Source organism: Nesoenas mayeri (genome assembly GCF_963082525.1).
Source record: "Nesoenas mayeri genome assembly, chromosome: 10".
Lineage (NCBI taxonomy): Eukaryota > Metazoa > Chordata > Aves > Columbiformes > Columbidae > Nesoenas > Nesoenas mayeri.
In genome coordinates this window covers 6707709-6725057 of record NC_137560.1, presented here as the reverse complement: position 1 = coordinate 6725057, position 17349 = coordinate 6707709, and the positions used below count along the sequence as shown (strand labels likewise).

General features: G+C 60.8%; 4 protein-coding genes across 18 annotated transcripts in view; 3 read left to right on the top strand and 1 right to left on the bottom strand.

Annotated features, from left to right (window-relative positions):
* The window catches only part of IP6K1 (inositol hexakisphosphate kinase 1), a 37710-nt gene extending 33092 nt beyond the window's left edge, over positions 1–4618 (top strand). For all 14 annotated transcript variants that reach the window (XM_080350203.1, XM_080350199.1, XM_080350207.1 and 11 more), the window contains 2 exons: positions 1031–1206; positions 2062–4618. In XM_080350203.1, the coding sequence (XP_080206329.1) occupies positions 1031–1206; positions 2062–2571 (686 nt within the window). In that variant the 3' untranslated portion in view covers positions 2572–4618. The remainder of the gene's footprint in view (positions 1–1030; positions 1207–2061) is intronic.
* Positions 4619–5351: 733 nt separating this feature from the next.
* Positions 5352–7469, top strand: GMPPB (GDP-mannose pyrophosphorylase B; the record flags this gene model as incomplete). Its single annotated transcript, XM_080350635.1, has 8 exons — positions 5352–5480; positions 5549–5629; positions 5704–5752; positions 6143–6444; positions 6520–6598; positions 6694–6821; positions 6993–7175; positions 7338–7469. The coding sequence occupies 8 exons, from the start codon at positions 5352–5354 to the stop codon at positions 7467–7469; spliced, it is 1083 nt and encodes a 360-aa protein (XP_080206761.1).
* A 520-nt stretch (positions 7470–7989) lies between these two features.
* The window catches only part of RNF123 (ring finger protein 123), a gene marked incomplete at both ends in the record, with an annotated part of 48823 nt that continues 39463 nt past the window's right edge, over positions 7990–17349 (bottom strand). For both annotated transcript variants that reach the window (XM_080350608.1, XM_080350609.1), the window contains 4 exons: positions 7990–8089; positions 8196–8281; positions 8395–8489; positions 9014–9156. In XM_080350608.1, the coding sequence (XP_080206734.1) occupies positions 7990–8089; positions 8196–8281; positions 8395–8489; positions 9014–9156 (424 nt within the window). The remainder of the gene's footprint in view (positions 8090–8195; positions 8282–8394; positions 8490–9013; positions 9157–17349) is intronic.
* On the top strand, positions 10950–12565 carry AMIGO3 (adhesion molecule with Ig like domain 3; the record flags this gene model as incomplete). The annotated part of the gene is made up of 1 exon (XM_080350526.1): positions 10950–12565. Exon 1 carries the CDS (start codon positions 11039–11041, stop codon positions 12563–12565), a length of 1527 nt encoding a protein of 508 aa, XP_080206652.1. The 5' UTR covers positions 10950–11038.

Genomic DNA, 17349 nt, shown 5'->3' with positions numbered 1-17349 from the left:
GGATTTGTTATAGTCTGTGCCTTCCCAATGGCCCTTCATGCTATTGTCTTGAACTTGCCAGCTTATGGGGTGTTCTTTTGTTTCACTTGCTGGAACTTGATTCTGTTTTCCTGACACGAAAACGACCTTACTTTTAATAGCTGTATTCTTCATAATTTAACTGTGTGGGTGTCTTTTTCCTATTCTCAAACGTGTGCTTTGAACCTTCAACTTTTATTTTTAAATAGCCTGCATCAGTTGCAGAGAAGTAATTATTTATGGCTGTCTTATTTTTTTTTAATCCACATTTCCTTATTTTTATGAAGTTCCTCTTTCAAAATCAAACATAGTTGATATAAGTTTCTTCTGAATGTTCCTTCCTTGCAGGTTTAATCTAGCTGTGCTCTGGCTGCCATTTCAGCGTAACATGCTCAGCTGTGCCATGCGAGGCTACTTAGGGCTAACTTCGGGGTTATTTTTTTCCCATTTGGGACAAGCTGCTGCACTGATTGTCCCAGGTTTGTCCCCAGTGCTGTGCCCTTTGTACATGCTGATGATTGAAGGTTCCCGTTACTGTTGGGTTTCCTGCCTTTGTTGCCTCTCCGGTTTCCCCCATGTGTCGGGCAGCGGTGCTGTTCTGGGCAGGCCAATAGCAACAGTTCTCTGCTATTACTTGAGCCTTGAGTTTTTGGTCCATGGGGATTGTATTGTTTATCCATATGGTTAAATTGCTGATTTGATTAGGCTTTAAGCTCTCCCTCACTGTATCAGCAATTCTTGCTGGCATGCCCTGTCTTTCCTAACACTGGTGTTCTGCTCTGTGGTTCCCCCTGCTGAGTCTCCAGCACACCTGCCTGTGATCTCCTTGCTACTGTTGGCCAACTACACCCCCATGTTTGGGGGTTTTGTCCTTTTCTTCACCTCACCAAGCAGTTTGTTCTGTCTGTTCTTTGGTTCCTGTTTGCTTGTTGCCTGACCCTGTCTCTTGCTGGCCCACGGCACTGTCTGGTTGCCGGGGAAGTGGTGTTTCTCCCCTTGACGTGCCTCCCAGAGTTCCTTTTGCTGGAGAACGTGGTGCACCACTTCATGCTTCCCTGTGTACTTGATCTGAAGATGGGGACCAGGCAGCACGGAGATGATGCATCTGAGGAGAAGGCTGCTCGGCAGATGAAGAAGTGTGAGCAGAGCACGTCCGCCACCTTGGGTGTGCGTGTGTGTGGAATGCAGGTAAGGATCCCTGAGGCTGCAGGTGCTGCATGTTCCTTTTCACAGCCCTGTTAGACATCCCAGTTGATGTTTGCTGCTGAGCACTGAGGTGCAGAGTCTTCCTATTCAGCAGGTACACCAGTGTTCGTGATACTTGCATTTTTGTCTTCATTTCTATGCATAGAACAAAGGAACGTGCTTCCCCCAAGTTGGCGTGCTTTATCCAAAGCTGTTTTGTTTACAGACAATTAGAGGATTTTCTAATCATTTTTGTGGCTTAGTATTCAGCTAAAATCATGATGCCGGGGAGGGGTTGTCCCTCTGTACCAGCATCAGTTGACAGTGCTGTGTCGGGGTTAGGAAGTTACTCTTCTCTTGTGGCCAGGCCTGGCACACAGGGATTTGCTGCTGTGGTTGTGCAATAGTTGCTCTTTTCCTCACCCACAGAAGGATCCTGTAATCCAGATCTCTGCACACAAGCTCTGAAGCAACGAGGGCCCTTCATTAATCACATGCCATATAATAACAGCAATACATGCCAGCAGCTTCTGCTGCCAGCAGACTGCCCGAGTTGCTGTAAGACTTTTTTCAAGTGTCAGTGTCAGGGTCTGTTGTGTTGTGCCTCTTGGGGACGCTCAGACTGACAAACTGCTCTTTGGGTATCCTGGGAGAGTGCCTGGGTACCTTGCCTGTGCCTGTGGGATGTACCTGTGAGCTGCTGTGGGATATAGGGAACAGGCAGGGCTGTTAACCCCTCCTTCTGGGACATGGTGGTCACACAAGTTCCCTCTGCCCTGTCAGCACAGGGTGGCTCAGGGCTCTGTGTGACCTTAACCTTCTCCTCCCACTTGATGTGTTTTTCCTTTGGCTTTCTAGGTCTATCAGCTGAACACAGGGCATTACTTATGCAGGAATAAATACTATGGACGTGGTCTTTCCATTGAGGGCTTCCGCAATGCCCTCTACCAGTATCTCCACAATGGCATTGAGCTGCGCAAGGACCTCTTTGAGCCTATCCTTGCCAAACTGCGAAGCCTGAAGGCGGTTTTGGAGAGACAGGCCTCCTACCGCTTCTACTCCAGCTCCCTCCTCATCATTTACGACGGGAAGGACAGCAGGGCAGGGATGTTTGTGGAGCGCCGGCCGGAGATGCGCCTGAAACGGGTGGAGAGCTCTCTCCCCGAGAGCCTTCAGGATGGCGGCGGCACGGAGCCCGGCTCCTCGGCCCAGCCCAAGGTGGACGTGCGTATGATTGACTTTGCACACAGCACGTTCAAAGGCTTTCGCGATGACCCCACTGTGCACGACGGACCCGATGTGGGTTATGTATTCGGGCTGGAAAGCCTCATCAACATCATGGAACAGATGCGTGAGGAGAACCAGTAGCCCTGGGCTACGGCCTCTTATTCTTGTCCTGGTGGCAGGAGCAGACAAGACCACCTACTACCACAGGAAAAAAAGCAGACAACTTCAGTTTTAAACAATTGTATTGCTCTGTTGTTTTTAAATGTACTTGGATAGAAGAGCTGAGGGGAGGCAGGATGGAAGAGCTCCTCATGCTGCCCGGGTGGTTCTGACTGCACCAGCTCTGCCTTCTGGAGGAGGCTCACTAGGTGCCTGCTGGGTTTTGGGTGTCCTGGTTCTTCTCTCATCGCATGTGCATTCTGGAGGGAGGACCTGGATGTAGGGAAGAGAAGGCAGGAGAGCACGGGGCTCTTCACGGGGCTGGAGCTGTGGCGTGAGGAGCCTCCTGCCTCAGGAGCCTCCAGGAGAGCCTTCCCTTCGGAATTCTCCTGGGGTGTTTGGAAAGGGCGATCGGCAGCGTCTATGGCGCTGATGGTGAGCAGCACAGGTGCTGGTCTGTGTGTTCGCTGACACTAGCTCTGCCCTGGGTTTTACTGATGGGGCTTTGCTTTTGATGCTGCCTTTTTTCTGCTGTTTGGGCACTGTGAATAACCAACCCAAACACAGAAATAAAATGACCAAATGCAACCCCTGGCAGAGCTGTGGCCGGGAGGGAACGCAGCACGCCTGGAGCTGTGCTCGAGCCCGGGGCCTGCTTCCGGGCAGGCACGGGGGCTGTGTGAGAGTAAAACTCTACCTTGGACCACTGACCAAGCAAGAACTCAAATTGTGGGCTAGCAATAGTATCTGTAGCAGTTAACGCGACCCCAGCCCTGCAGTGGGCGTTTCGGACCATTTCAACCCTTCCTGTTGTGTGATGTTGGTCCCACAGGGTTCTATGCGAGTGTCTCCCTGATGCTGTTGGGCCTCGAGGCTGCAGTGTGGGGCTGCTTGTGCCCCCACATGGGGCCCTCTGCCCTGCAGCCCCTGCTCTTTGGGCAGGTCCCTGCACAGGGGTGGTGGGAGGCCAAGGATTAGGGCTACCTGCTCTTCAGCCTGGGGATTTCAGGGGCATGGGGAGACCTGGCTGAACAGTGACTGCCATCACCTGTTTGGCTTTGCTTCACAGAGTCAGTCTTTCCCAAAATAAATGATCTGTTTGTGGGTGAAACAGCCAGCTGGGACATGCTCTGCTGCCTGGGCTGGTGCTTTACCTGCAGCTTCCCTTGATGAGGGCATTAATGTTTGATACTGCGGCCTGGTGGTACTGAACCCCACGCTGCTCTGCATCACCCCCTCTGTGTTTCTGTGCTGGGCCCCCCACATGCTCCCCCCCTGGTGTCACTGACTTGTTCCATGGTGTTACCATTACCCTGACTGGCTGTGAAACTGCCTGGTGACCTGCAAGGCCAGGGTTGGGTTGTGGGTTTTGTTTTGGGTGTGTTGGTTTTTTGTTTTGTTTTGTTTTTTACTTCAGGAAAGCTTGTTTGGGGAATACTCGCATGTAGCATGTGTGCTGACTCTGTGTGTGCACGGTCTGTTGGGAAGTGTTGGTGCCCGGCTGTAGTTGCGGCAGCGGGCAGGGACAGTGCCGGCGTTGGTCTCGAATCGTACCTCTGCCTCTCTCTCATTTCAAAGCTTACCCACGCCACTGCTCCTCTCCCGCTCTCCGGACGAGGACCTTCATTTGCACCCCTCCCCTGTGCTGGGTTATTACTTTCATTGCTTCTGCCGGGCTCCCGGGATGTTCAGGGAACAGGTTTGCGGGAGGGAGGGAGGCTGGGCGGGGCAGCGTCTGCCCCAGGAACCCGGAGCAGCCCGGGCTGTGCGTGTCCTTGTCCCCGGCGGGCTGGGGCAGGTGCAGGCTGCGGGGCCGTTCCTCCTGGGAGCAGCTCCGGCTCCCGCCGCTCCCCTGCCCGGCTCGGCCGGGCTGCGCGGTGCCAGAGCTGCCCCTCTCCCCTCCCTTCGGACCACGGCGGTGGGACTCCACAGCTTGTACATAGCCTCGATCCCCGTTTGTTTTTACATGAATAATCACCCTGTTTGTGCTTCACAGAGAACCAAAAACCATTAAAGGATCTGTTTTTGTCCGTGGTGTGCCGTGCCTGCCTTCCCTGCCCGCCGAGCCCGCGTTCGGGGGGGTGGGGGGGAGGCAGAGCCGGACTGGGGAGCCTCGGGCAGGACCTATGTGCGAGTGCCTTGAACTTCGCTGCCCCGTGCCCCTTCCTTACTGTTGCCGGCGCGGGGCAGAGCACCGGCCCCATGCAGGCTGCAGCCCCCGAGCCGCCACCGGGCTGTGGCGCTGACCCGACCACGGTGCTGCTGCTTTTCCTGGGCGTCTGGCCTCGGGCCGATGGCGGCGGGCGGCGAGGGCCCAGGGCGGGTAGTAATGCGCGCGGGAGGTGCTAGGACCCGGGGCGGGCGGCAGGATCCGAGGCGGGCGATAGGACCCGGGGCGGGCGGCAGGACCCAGGGCGGGCGATAGGACCCGGGGCGGGCGGCAGGACCCAGGGCGGGCGATAGGACCCGGGACGGGCGGCAGGACCCGGGGCGGGCGATAGGACCCGGGACGGGCGGCAGGACCCGGGGCGGGCGATAGGACCCGGGACGGGCGGCAGGACCCGGGGCGGGCGATAGGACCCGGGGCGGGCGATAGGGCCCGGGGCGGGCGGCAGGACCCGGGGCGGGCGATAGGACCCGGGACGGGCGATAGGACCCGGGGCGGGCGGCTGGACCCGGGGCGGGCGAGGGGCGTGTCTGGCGGCGGTGACGCGCACGGCGCGCGCGGCGCTGACGTGTCGGTGCGGGCGCGGCGCGGGGGGATGCGGGCGCTGATCCTGGTCGGCGGCTTCGGGACGCGGCTGCGGCCGCTGACCCTGAGCCGGCCGAAGCCGCTGGTGGAGTTCTGCAACAAAGCGGTGCTGCTGCACCAGCTGGAGGCCCTGCGGCAGGTGGGCGCGGCGGGGGCAGCGGGGAGCGCGGGGGCCGCCCCGCCGCCGGCTGACCCGCGCTCCCGCAGGCCGGGGTCAGCCATGTGGTGCTGGCGGTCAGCTACATGTCGGAGACGCTGGAGGCCGCCATGCGGGAGCAGGAGCAGCGGGTAAGGGCTCCGCCACCTCCCCCAGCCTCCCCCCACGACCCGCCCTGCACACGCCGCTCACCCTGTGCCCGCAGCTCGGCATCCGCATCTCCCTGTCCCACGAGAAGGAGCCGCTGGGCACAGGTAGGGGACGGGCAGGGGCGGGACCGAGGGCGCCTGGGGACAGCAGGGCGGGCTGGGCGGGGGGGACACACCGGGATGGGTACGGGTAGGGCTGGGGACGCTGGGAAGGGGACACCATGGACAGCAGTGCGCGTATGGGTAGGGCTGGGGACACTGGGAGGGGACACCGTGGGCAGCAGGATGGGTGGGATTGGGTAGGACTGGGAGGGCCGAGGACAGCAGGAGGGGCACCAAGGACATCAGGACAGCCCTGGGAGGGACCAGGGATGGCACAGGTGGGTGAGGATCCAGGGGCACTGGTGACCTGGGAGGGCTGGTGGGACAGAGACACCAGGAAGACCTGGGCACTGGGCTCACCCCATCCCTGCGGCACCACTCGTGGCCGGGCAGCGGGGCCGCTGGCGCTGGCGCGGGACCTGCTGGCCGAGGGCGAGGAGCCCTTCTTTGTCCTCAACAGCGACGTGATCTGCGAGTTCCCCTTCGCGGCACTGGCCCAATTCCACCGGCAGCACGGCGGTGAGGGCTCGCTGGTGGTGACCCGCGTGGAGGAGCCGGCCAAGTACGGTGTGGTGGTGATCGAGCCCGACACCGGGCGCATCTGTCGCTTTGTGGAGAAGCCGCGTGTCTTCGTGTCCAACAAGATCAATGCTGGGCTCTACATCTTCAGCCCCGGCATCCTGAAACGCATCCAGGTAGGGGCCGGGTCGCCGGGCCGAGTGAGGCGGGGGAGCTGGGTCCCCGCTCAGCCCTGTGCCCTGTCCCCGCAGCTGCGCCCCACCTCCATCGAGAAGGAGATCTTCCCGGCCATGGCGCAGGAGGGGCAGCTCTACGCCATGGAGCTGCAGGGTAAGGCCCTGCGCAAGGTGCGGGCAGCACGGAGGGGTCTCGCCTGTGCTGCTGCCCCAGCAGTGGGGGCTGTCACCATGGCCATGTCCCTGCAGGCTTCTGGATGGACATTGGGCAGCCGAAAGACTTCCTCACGGGCATGTGCATGTACCTGCAGGCGCTGCGGGCTCAGCACCCTGAGAAGCTGCACTCGGGGCCGGGTGTTGTGGGGAACGTGCTGGTGGTAAGTGCCAGCCCCCAGCACAGTGGCCCCAGGCATGTGTCATGGGCTCTTGCTGTCCTCCCACCGCTGTCCTCGAGCTGTGCTCTACGTCACACGCTGGGCCAGTGGCACAGGCTGTGCCGAGAGCTCTGGCTGCCCTCCCAGCCCCAGTGCGGCCCCTCTTCCTTCCAGGATCCCAGCGCCAAGATTGGGGCAAACTGCGTCATAGGCCCCAATGTGACAATAGGGGCTGGTGTGGTGGTGGAGGACGGGGTGCGCATCAAGCGCTGCACCGTGCTGCAGGGGGCCCGCATCCGCTCCCACTCCTGGCTGGAGTCCTGCATCGTGGGCTGGAGCTGCTCCGTGGGGCAGTGGGTGAGGACACGGGTGTCTCCATGGGGATCAGGGCTCAGTTCTTGCCCTCCTGCCTCCTCGGGCTGCGGCTGAAGGCGTGGAGGGACGTGCTGGTGCCTGCGGGCAGGAGTGTGGCACTGAGCCCCAAGCCGGGGCAGGTGTGACGGGGCCTCTCTGCGGCAGGTGCGCATGGAGAACGTGACGGTTCTGGGCGAGGACGTCATCGTCAACGACGAACTCTACCTCAACGGGGCCAATGTGCTGCCCCACAAGTCCATTGCCGAGTCCGTGCCGGAGCCGCGCATCATCATGTAGCAGCCCCCGGTGGGCGCTGCACTCCCAGCTCTGCTTGGATTAAATATTTATATTTCCATCCACTGCTGAGTGTGATCCGAGCACAGCCTGAGCGCTGGGTCACTCGCCAGCGCTGGGTCACTCGCCAGCGCTGGCCTGGCAGCCGCTCCCCACATCACAGGCCACATAAGGAAGAATAATTTAATGCTGCATTTCATGAAATCAGCCCCCAGCCAGGGGCAAGTTAACAACCCGAACCCCCAGCCCGGTCCCCCTGCCCCGGGGCCGCCGTGTGTCCCCAGCGCTGCCCCAGAGCCCAGGCCTCGGGCTCCCCTCCCTGAGAAAGGCCCGTGGGGCAGAGGCTGCCGTGGCACTGGGCGAGGGGACACTGTGCCCACAGCCTGGCATTGGGCCTCCCCCTCCCTGCAGCCCCCACCCCACACCATGCTGGGTCCTGACTCTGCAGGAGGAGAGGAGCTGGGGGGGTGTGTGGTGGGGGGCCACCCGCTCAGATGGGAAGCCCGTGGCGCGGGGCTGGGTGCTACGAGCTGGCTGGTTTGGTGAAGTCGTCCACCCCTGTGATGGTGGCCTTGCAGAAGAAGCAGTCCTTGTTGTTCATCAGGTGCTGGTTGATGCAGGCTCTGGGACAGAGGAGGAAAGATCGTGAGCTCCTCCCCGCACAGTATGGGGGGGCCAGGGGCTGGCAGCTACCCTGGGCGGGTGCAGGGGTACACGTGAGCTACTCACTTGCACGACTTGTGGGAGCAGGGTCGGAAGATGGCCGAGATGGGGTGTGCATAGCAGATGGGGCACAGATCTTCCTCGCTGGTGGGCTGTGGGGGGGCACCAGGCAGTTAGTGGCGGCAGCAAAGACCCTGTGTCCCAGGGCAGCTGTGCCAGGAGCCGGGGCTGCTGCTGAGCACTGGGACCAGGCTGGGGGACTCACCAGTGTGGTGGCAGCCGCCTGCTTGGACTCCTCGCTCAGGTGGCTCAGCATCTTGTCCACCTTCGCCAGTTCCTCGGCACTGATGTAGTCTGTGTCTGTGGGAACAGAGGGGAAATGTGACCCTTGGGCTGCCCCAAGGCTGCTCGGGAGGGCTTAGTCTCTTTTGGCCCTCTACACAGCAAGTCATCCCCTCTTTGTAACCCATTCTGCTGGGCAGAAACACCATTTCAGAGTGCCTAGCACCTAGAGTCTGGGAAAAAAATTAACATTGATATAGATTTAGTTGCAATGTAATCTATTAAATCTGTCCAAGATTCGTGGACCAGCAGGACAGGAAGCCTGGTGCTGGGGGACAGGAATCCTCACGCTGGGGACGGCAAGCTCGCCATCGGGTACTGCACTGGGACAAAAACAGCTGCCAAAAGAAGCACTGGACGCAGCCCCATCCCAAGTGCCACCACTGGGGGACAGCAGGGGAGACATGGACCTCCATCCCCAGGACTAAAGGGGCTGGGATACATTGCAGGGGCTGCAGACACCAGCAGCCCCATCCCAGCCATGGCCGGGGACTGGTAGGGGGTGAGCACAGCCCAGCTCCCAGCGCGGTGCCAACACTTACAGGTGTGCAGGGAGAAATGGCGCTTGTCCGTGACTGGGGGAGCAGCCGCCAGGGCCAAGGGCTCGGCGTGGCCCAGCAGGTACTGGATGGAGCGCAGCTGGAAGCAGGGGTCTGCCAGCAGCACCGCCGTCGCACGCTCAGCCCTGCGAAAGGACACAGTCAAGCCTCAGCCCTATGTACAGCACACCCTGTGGTCACCACGCCACCTGGCTGCATCCCCAGCCGGTGACCCCCTCCGCTCCTGGCAGCACTGAGCGGGGGAAACATGCTCAAATGCAGCCGAAGGGCAGCAACCTTCCTCCTTCTCCTCCTCCTCCTTCTCCACACCCCCACTCGCAGGCTCTGGGGATCAATATGGTGCATTAGCACTTGCTGAGGCTGCAGCCCTTGCACATGGGAGCACAGGGAGCTGAGGGGTGAAGGAGTCAGCACCCCATTTCACAGCACCGCAAGGGTAACAAAAGCGGTGCTGGGCACCAGCCTCATGTGGGGCTGTGGCCCCTGCACCCTGGGTATGGCTCAAGGTGCCCCCAGGGCAAGCGGGTGCCCCCACAAGCCAGGAGGGAGAAGCTGTGGCTCTCCCTGGCTTCAAGCATCAGCAGGGACAGCGAGGACAGCTGAAGGGCATCGTGAGGAGCGTCTCCATCAGGCACCAGTGCCACGGGCTGCCCCTCGGCAGGGAGCAGCACTGGTTCCATGCTGGCCCTTGGGCAGAAGGCGAGCAGGGTGAGGGACAAGCCCGGGCAGAGCCGGGGTCGGGGCGCAGGGGGTTAACAGCCCCTGGTGCGCAGCAGCCGCAGCAGCCAAATTAGCTTTTTGCTGCCCTAATGGAAACGAATTCCCCAGCCTGGCTTCCCACTAACACACCCGGGCGCTGGGTAATGACATTCCTGCATGTCCTTCACCCTGCGGCCACTCCCTCCCTGCCCGCAGCCCCGCTGCCCTGCGGACCCCACAAGGCTCATCCCGCCCTGCTCGCCCCACGGCCGGGGTTGCTGGGGAGTCCCTGCTGGCTCGTGCAGGGGGTGGTGGGGACGAGAGCAGCGGGAAGGACCCACCACTGGGCGCTGAGCAGCGGGTGCCCGGGGACGACCGCCATTCCCGCTCCAGCCTGGGCGCAGGGCTGGACACGAGGGGCTCCCAGAGCTGCTGCCGGGGCGGGTTTATTCCAGCATCCTCCCAGACGCTGGGCGGTCACAGAGCAGCCAGTGCAGCTGCCTTACGGATCACAGCCAGCCGAGCGTGCCGCTCTCCAGCGGGAGGGACGGTGGCTGCACATCCGTGAGGCCGGAAGGTCGGCAAAGTGGCCCTGAGCATCCCTGGGGACAAGGGACCACACAGGACCAGCACCGGCTGCGCATCGCCCTGCCCACTCATAGGGCGGTAAGGGAGGGCCACGGCCACGGCCACCACGGGGACCAATGGGATCCTGCCCAGCCCACACGCCGCACACCCCGGAGCGTAAATAGGGGCAGGAGCGGGACCGCGCGCCCACAGCCAGCCCAGCTCTCCGGGAGACGCTGGCTGTGAGGGAGCCGGGCACCAGATGAGGGTCAGCGGGGGCCAGAGCAAGGGATGTACCTGAGGGATGCGCCACGGTGGCGCCAAGCTGTAAGAAACTTTGCGCTCCAGGGATGTGTGGCTCTGGAAGGCAGCGAGGCGTTCGCCCAGCCCGAAATGCGGCGCTGAAACACCGGAGCGTCTCAGCCCTCTGATGCCAGACACCGGCTCCCAGCCGCCCCCCCGCACCCGGGCGCCGGGCAGCGTGCGGCCGGCCGGAGCTCAGGGACGCGGCAGCCTGGCGTGAGGCGCAGCAGAGCCGGGCAGGGCGATGCCACCCTTTAACTCTTTTCAAACCCTGCGTCTGGAATCAGGATCCTCCTTCGCGAGGGGCAAAGGGGCGTCTGTGGGCGCTTGGTAAGAGACAGCACGGGGGAGAGCGGGGAGGACCGTGGCACGTTTTCTCTTGCATCTGGTTGAGCGTGGCTGTGCCACCAGGCTGCACAGAGGCTCCTGCGCAGCACAATGTCCCCGCGGGTGCCCACAGACCCGCTGTGGCCACGGGTGGTGAAGCTGCTGGTGCTGCTCCAGCTGTGCGCCCAGGGCCGCGCTGCCCGCACCTCCCCGCCGCCCCATGGCTGCCCCCGTGGCTGCATCTGCACCTCCGACCTGCTGAGCTGCAGCCAGCTGACGCTGCACGACGTGCCCTCGGCGCTGCCGCCCACCACTGCCACGCTGGACCTCAGCCACAACGCCCTCACCCAGCTCCAGGACCGCTGGCTGGCCGCCCTCCCGCACCTCGAGGCCCTCCACATCAGCCACAACCAGATTAAGGATCTTTCTCCGCAGGCTTTCCACAATGCCTCCTACCTGCGGCACCTGGACATGTCCTCCAACCACCTGCACGCTGTCGAGACGCACTACTTCAACGCGCTGGTGAGCCTGGAGGAGCTGCTGCTCTACAACAACCGCATCAAACGAGTGGATGAGAATGCCTTTGCCAAACTGAGTGTCCTGCGGAAAGTCTATCTGAGCTGGAACAACCTGACCACCTTCCCCTTCCGCTCCGTGCAAGGGCTGGGCAGCTACAGCCTCCGCACGCTGGACCTCTCCTCCAACAGCCTGAGCAGCATTCCTGTGGAGGAGCTGGCCGCTCTGCCCGAAAACATCAGGAACGGCTTGTACCTGCACAACAACCCCGTCAGGTGCAGCTGCCCACTCTACCTGATGCTCCAGCGCTGGAAGCAGCAAGGTTTCAGCTCTGTGAAAGATTTCTTTGAGGAACACACCTGCAAGTTGTCCGACAATGTGCCTCGGTCCCTGATCAAGTTCCTCAAATACAGCCACATGTTCGAGAACTGCTCGGCGGGCCCTGAAGACGTGCACCCCGTGCCCTACCCTGTGATGGTGGGCCAGACCCTCCTGCTCGCCTGCAACACCAGCCTGCCAGCCACAGCCACCACCTACATGTGGATCTCCCCTCACCACGAGCCCATCAAACACCCAGGAAACAGCAACCGCTCCTTGGAACTCTACCACAATGGCAGCCTGAAGATCGCAGCTGCCAAGCCCTGGCACTCAGGGGTCTACGTGGGCTTGGCCATCAACAGCACCCACAACTTCAGCAGGCTGTGCGAGATCAACGTGACGGTCCACTACCCCAAGCCGGATGGGGAGACCTTCAGCACCGGCCTCACGACCCTGCTGGGGTGCATCGTGAGCCTGGTGCTCATCCTGGTGTACCTGTACCTCACGCCTTGCCGCTGCCTGAGCTGCTGCAAGAAGCCGGCTTCGCCCAGCCCCCCGCAGGAGTGCAGCGCACAGTCCTCCATCCTCAGCACCACTCCCCCCGCCACCGACGCGCCCAACCGCAAGGTCAGCGCCAACAAGCACGTCGTCTTCCTTGAGCCCCTCAGGGAGACGCAGAACGGCAAGATCCGCCTGGCCCTCGGCGAGGACTTCCCTGACGCCAAGCACCCCAAGGTCCTGCAGCTCAAGTCGGACTCGGAGTCCATCAGCTCTATCTTTTCAGACACCCCCATCGTGTCCTAGTGGGGCAGAGCTGGGAGGAGAGCCGGGGCCTCCTGAGAGCTGTTTTCCTCTATTGCAGGATTATCAGGCACCCCGAACTCCAGGCTTGACTGCAACCCGTGAGGGTGACCGGCATCACCCATACCTGCTTCAGCCATCAGCTCCTGCGGGGTTTTGGGCCAGGGGCCTCTTGGTACCCAGCAAGAGCTCCTCGCATAAGCCACTGGCAATGGCCTCGTTAGCACAAGGGCAAGGCGGCTGAACCCAGCACACCTGAGGAGCCCCTGCTTTGGCCAGACAAACTCCATAACGGTGGCACCTGGGCCGGCAGTCTGAAATGGCCCCACGCATGTGACACCCAACCTGGTGCCACCACCATGGACCCCCAGCCAGGCAACAGCCGTGGTGAGTGGGACGCTGTCCTCACTCATGCCAGGGCCCCTGGGGACGGCAGTGCCACTGTCCTCTCCCAGCCTGTGTGGGTCTCCAATACTGTAGCTGGGAGGGGGGGAATCGTGACCCTGTCGCCCCCTCCCCAAACATGGCCATGCAGGAGCGATGGAGCTCGGTGCCCAACCAGCCACGCAGCCAAGCAAATGTTACAAGCTTTTGCCTCCCGAGAAGCTGTAAATAGTCAAGGCAGGATTAGGTGACGTGATACAGCGCCCGCATTGCTCAGAGCTCCCCGTGCCGCCAAGGACGATGAGGTCTCGAATGCACCACCCTCCTCCACTGCTTCTCCTTGAGGCGGACAAACGCACTGCTACAGCACAGCTATTTGGGCAGTAATCTAATAAGCCTATTGATAAATGTGAGTAATCCTCTCCTCTCTTGGGTCGTAATTCTTTAGTTACATTGGAATAAAAATGCCTATTTTTTTAAGCTCACGCTGGGCTGAGTGTCTCCTTGTCCTCGCAGGGCAGTGGTGCAGAGCTGCCTCGCGTCCCACAGCACAGCAGCAGGAGTTTGGGGGTCTGAGGGAGCCCCAGATTCCTGCTGGCGCGGCACACGGAGCCAGGGGATTTGCACTGGGCTCACAGCCTCTGTTCCCATCAAACAGTGTCAGGTCGGCCTTGGTGAGGGGGTTAAATGTGCTGAGATGGAGCTGGAGTCCAGGGATGGTGCGAGAGGAGTGACGGGTGGCTTGTCCCTGGGAGGGCAGGTCTCCAGTGATGGCTGGAGCAGGGGAGGGAGCAGCACCCACCAACACACGGGCACATCCAGCCCTTGACAGGGACAAGCAGGATTTATCTGTGGGGAGAGGCACCCTGGGGAGACCCACGGGGGTTGGACTGGTCCTGTTTTTGGCTGAGCCCCCACACCCTTCGCAGCTGGAGCCCACCCACCTCACCGCACACCTGCACCGCTCTCCCCAGCACCCAGCCATGCATCACCCTGGTGCAGGGGGCGGCTCTGCCCCCCCAAAACACCTGCCCGATCCCACAGAGGGGTAAGGGTGTCCCCCATATCTGCTGGCCCCCAACACAGCAGAGCAGGAGCACACAGCTGCCAGGGCCATCTCACAGGCAGGAGTACAGCTCAGACACCACCCAAAAATGGGCACCAGGACCCACAGCCATGTGTCCCGGCCCCAAGACCTGTCGCTGGGAGGGGAAGGTCCCTGCAGCTCTGGGACACTGCCAGCACTCGCCCTTCAACTTTTTCAGCTAGGGAACAAGCAGCATTTTTCCCAGCAAGAAGTCAACCATGCCCAAAGCGCCTGTCAGAAACCCCTCACCGATCCAAGGAGGGCAGAGAATTCGGGAGAGCCACTCTCCTGAGCCAGATGCAGCCACTCAGTGCTGACCTGACACCGACCTTGCTGCAGCTCCATGCGATCCGTGTCCCGCTGCCCCGCGGCTGCTGCTCAGCGGCTGGCGAAGGCGATGGGATGTGGAGTGACAGCCCCGCCAGCCTGTGCCCTCGCTCCCCACGTGCCCACCGCTGCCGTCCCTGTCACCCCATGTTATCACAGAGCTCCTGACAAGCCCAGGATGCCGAGCCAGCCACGCTGGGGTGCTGCCAGGGGTGATGAGGGGCTTTGGTGTCGAACGGATGGGTGGTGAGCAGCACCCTGCCCCTTGAGGATGGAGCTGAGGCAATGCCATCCCCTGCCCCTGCACCCGGGCAGGGATCTCACAGGCAGGATGGTTTGAATTTGCCCTGGGAACAGCTGGGAAAGAAAAGAGACCCAGCCAAGAGGGCCCAGGTCCAAACTCAGTGAGGACACTGCCCCGAGTGTGGCACACGCCTGCCTAGGTGGTGCTGAGCCCACGATGGAGCACATGCTGCATCTCAGCACCGCGTCCTGCTCTGAGAGGAAAGGTGACATGTTACCCACCCACTGCTCTTCTGTCACTGTCCTTGTAGGGCTCCTCACAACCTCCTTCCTTCCCTGACGCCAACACCAGCTTCCTGGGCATTAGTGCTCCTGCAAACCCGCATCTTCAGCTGAGGCTAGTGACTGAAGCTCAGCGAAAGATCAGGCCAACTGCAGCATAAGAAAAGCTCCCAAAGGCTTTTCCAGAGACACACCAGCCTGAAGACAAGGAGAGCACTTCCAGCTTGGCTGCAGCTCTCTTATCCCTGCAGGTGAAGGCACACTCAAGGGTTGTATCAGTGCTGCTCCCAAGGGCTCCTCACTGTCTTTACCTGGGAAAATCCTCCTGCTGCTGCATTTCACACCTTTCTGATGCTCAGAAAGGACCCCGCACCACATTGCTGCTCCAACGAGCAAGGCGAGGCAGTTCAAACTGCTGAAGCAGTTCATTGAGCAGCCTGGAAGGCAAATATCTCAGTAAGGATGAACAGCCATGAGCACAGCCTCCCTGACAGGCAGGAGCTGGGGAATGTACTGGATGGTCCCGGAGGAATACACTGTCCTCTCCCGGCAGCCATCCGCGCCATTACAGCCCCTGCTTGCTGCCAAACCAGCCTCCCGCTCCGTGCCTCCGCAGGGTAAAGTAACAGCTCAGCATGAAGCACGGTGTCCCCGGCACGCGGGGAGACCCACACGGGAATGAAGCACCGGCTCTGGGGACCAGCCTCCAACGCTGACTCCTGTCTGCCCTGGCACTTCTCATCTCAGCCGGGACACGCTGACTGCCAGTCCCTCCCTGTCCTCCTGCCACCAGGGCTGGACACACAAGGTACATGGTTGGACCTGGATCCTTTCCTTATGATCGCAGTTTTCCCAAGAGCTCGAAGCAGCGAAGCCTGGTGCTGGCCAACACAACACCCGCTCTTGTCACCCAGCGTGTGCCCGACAGCTGGGAGGGGCCCAGAGGCCCCAGCCTTGCAGTCCCACTTCCCACAACACAGCATTTGGAGCTGGCAGCTCGTAAAAACAGATCAGTAAGGCCAGACTCCTTTTTTAACTGCAAAACCTTCGTCTGAGCTAGTAATTCCTCTGTGCTCTGGCTCACACTCACGCTGATCTCTGCAAAACTCAAGTACCACTCATTTTCTAAGTTTGTAAGGCAAGGCAGCAATGACCCCTTTAAACTGAGTGATCCATGAAATGTCTATTCCTGCATCTCTTTCCACCACAGCTCACTCATCAACATCTGTTGAAGGAGCATCAGTGTTTGAGCGATCAGTAATCAGTGTCCTACAGGACTGCAGAGAACTACCACGTCTGGGGGGACCAGCCAAGTCCCCAGCATCCCAGCAGGGCTTGAGCACACAGGCAGTTGGCCAGACTGAGGTCAGTAACCTGCAGACTGGGATCTGCTGTGACTTTTCCAGTGGAGGTGACCCCAAAACCATCTAGCAATTGAACAGTCTGCTTAGCCTGCCTTCCCCACTTGCCCTCGTGCCTCCTCACCTTCCTGCTCACCAGTGTGCTGCTTCTGCCCAGGGAACCTCTGTCTCCTCCCTCCTGCCAGTCCACCCCTCTGCACCTCTGTACTGTGCAATGGAGTGTGGAGATCCAGCCAGAATTACCCCAACATCATGTCAGCCCAGTGCTGCTCCTCCTGGCAGGTCCCATGGCTCATGCTCAGCACCCCACTGGCACAGCATGGATCCCCACCCTGTGCTCTGTTGGTTGGTACCACCATGTTCTTGGTGACCACACTGCTCTTCCCTCTGTCCTCTCCATCTTTCGGGCAGAAGTCCCTGGGAGACCCACCCTGAAGGCTGCTTGGGTCTTTTCTTATAAAGTTGTGCCACAGACAAGTTCACCGGCTCCTTGCATGTGCCCCAACCCTTCAGACTGACACTAGGAGCAGAGTGGCAGCCGAGCCTTGGTACAACACGGCTCATGTCTGCTCTGGGATGGTCACTTGCTTTCCACAAAGCCTGTTCCAACTGATGTGCCCAGTAATAACTACAACGTGCCCTCTCATGCAGGGAACCAGCAGCCTCACCATCCTTCCTCTGCTGCTCAATCTTGCCAGGATTCTTACACAAGCCCTGGCCAACGCTGCTCCATTAGCGCACTCCAAAGGAGGCTTAATAGAAAATCTGCTCAATTATTTAGCAGGCAAACGGGGGAATGATACCGGCTGAAGGCAGCCAGGGTCTCTGGCATGGACCCAACAATTCAGCCCAACTCCTGGCTCAGCCTGCCAGATCCTGCCTCCCCTTTCCTCCCCGCAAAACCCAGGCTCAGACATTAAGGCCTGGCAAACAGGCAGCACACGGGCATCCCTGCCTCCTCCGCCATCCCTGCCTCCTCCGCCATCCCTGCTCCTCCGCCATCCCTGCCTCCTCCGCCACCTCTGCCTCCTCTGCCATCCCTGCCTCCTCCGCCATCCCTGCTCCTCCGCCACCCCTGCCTCCTCCGCCACCTCTGCCTCCTC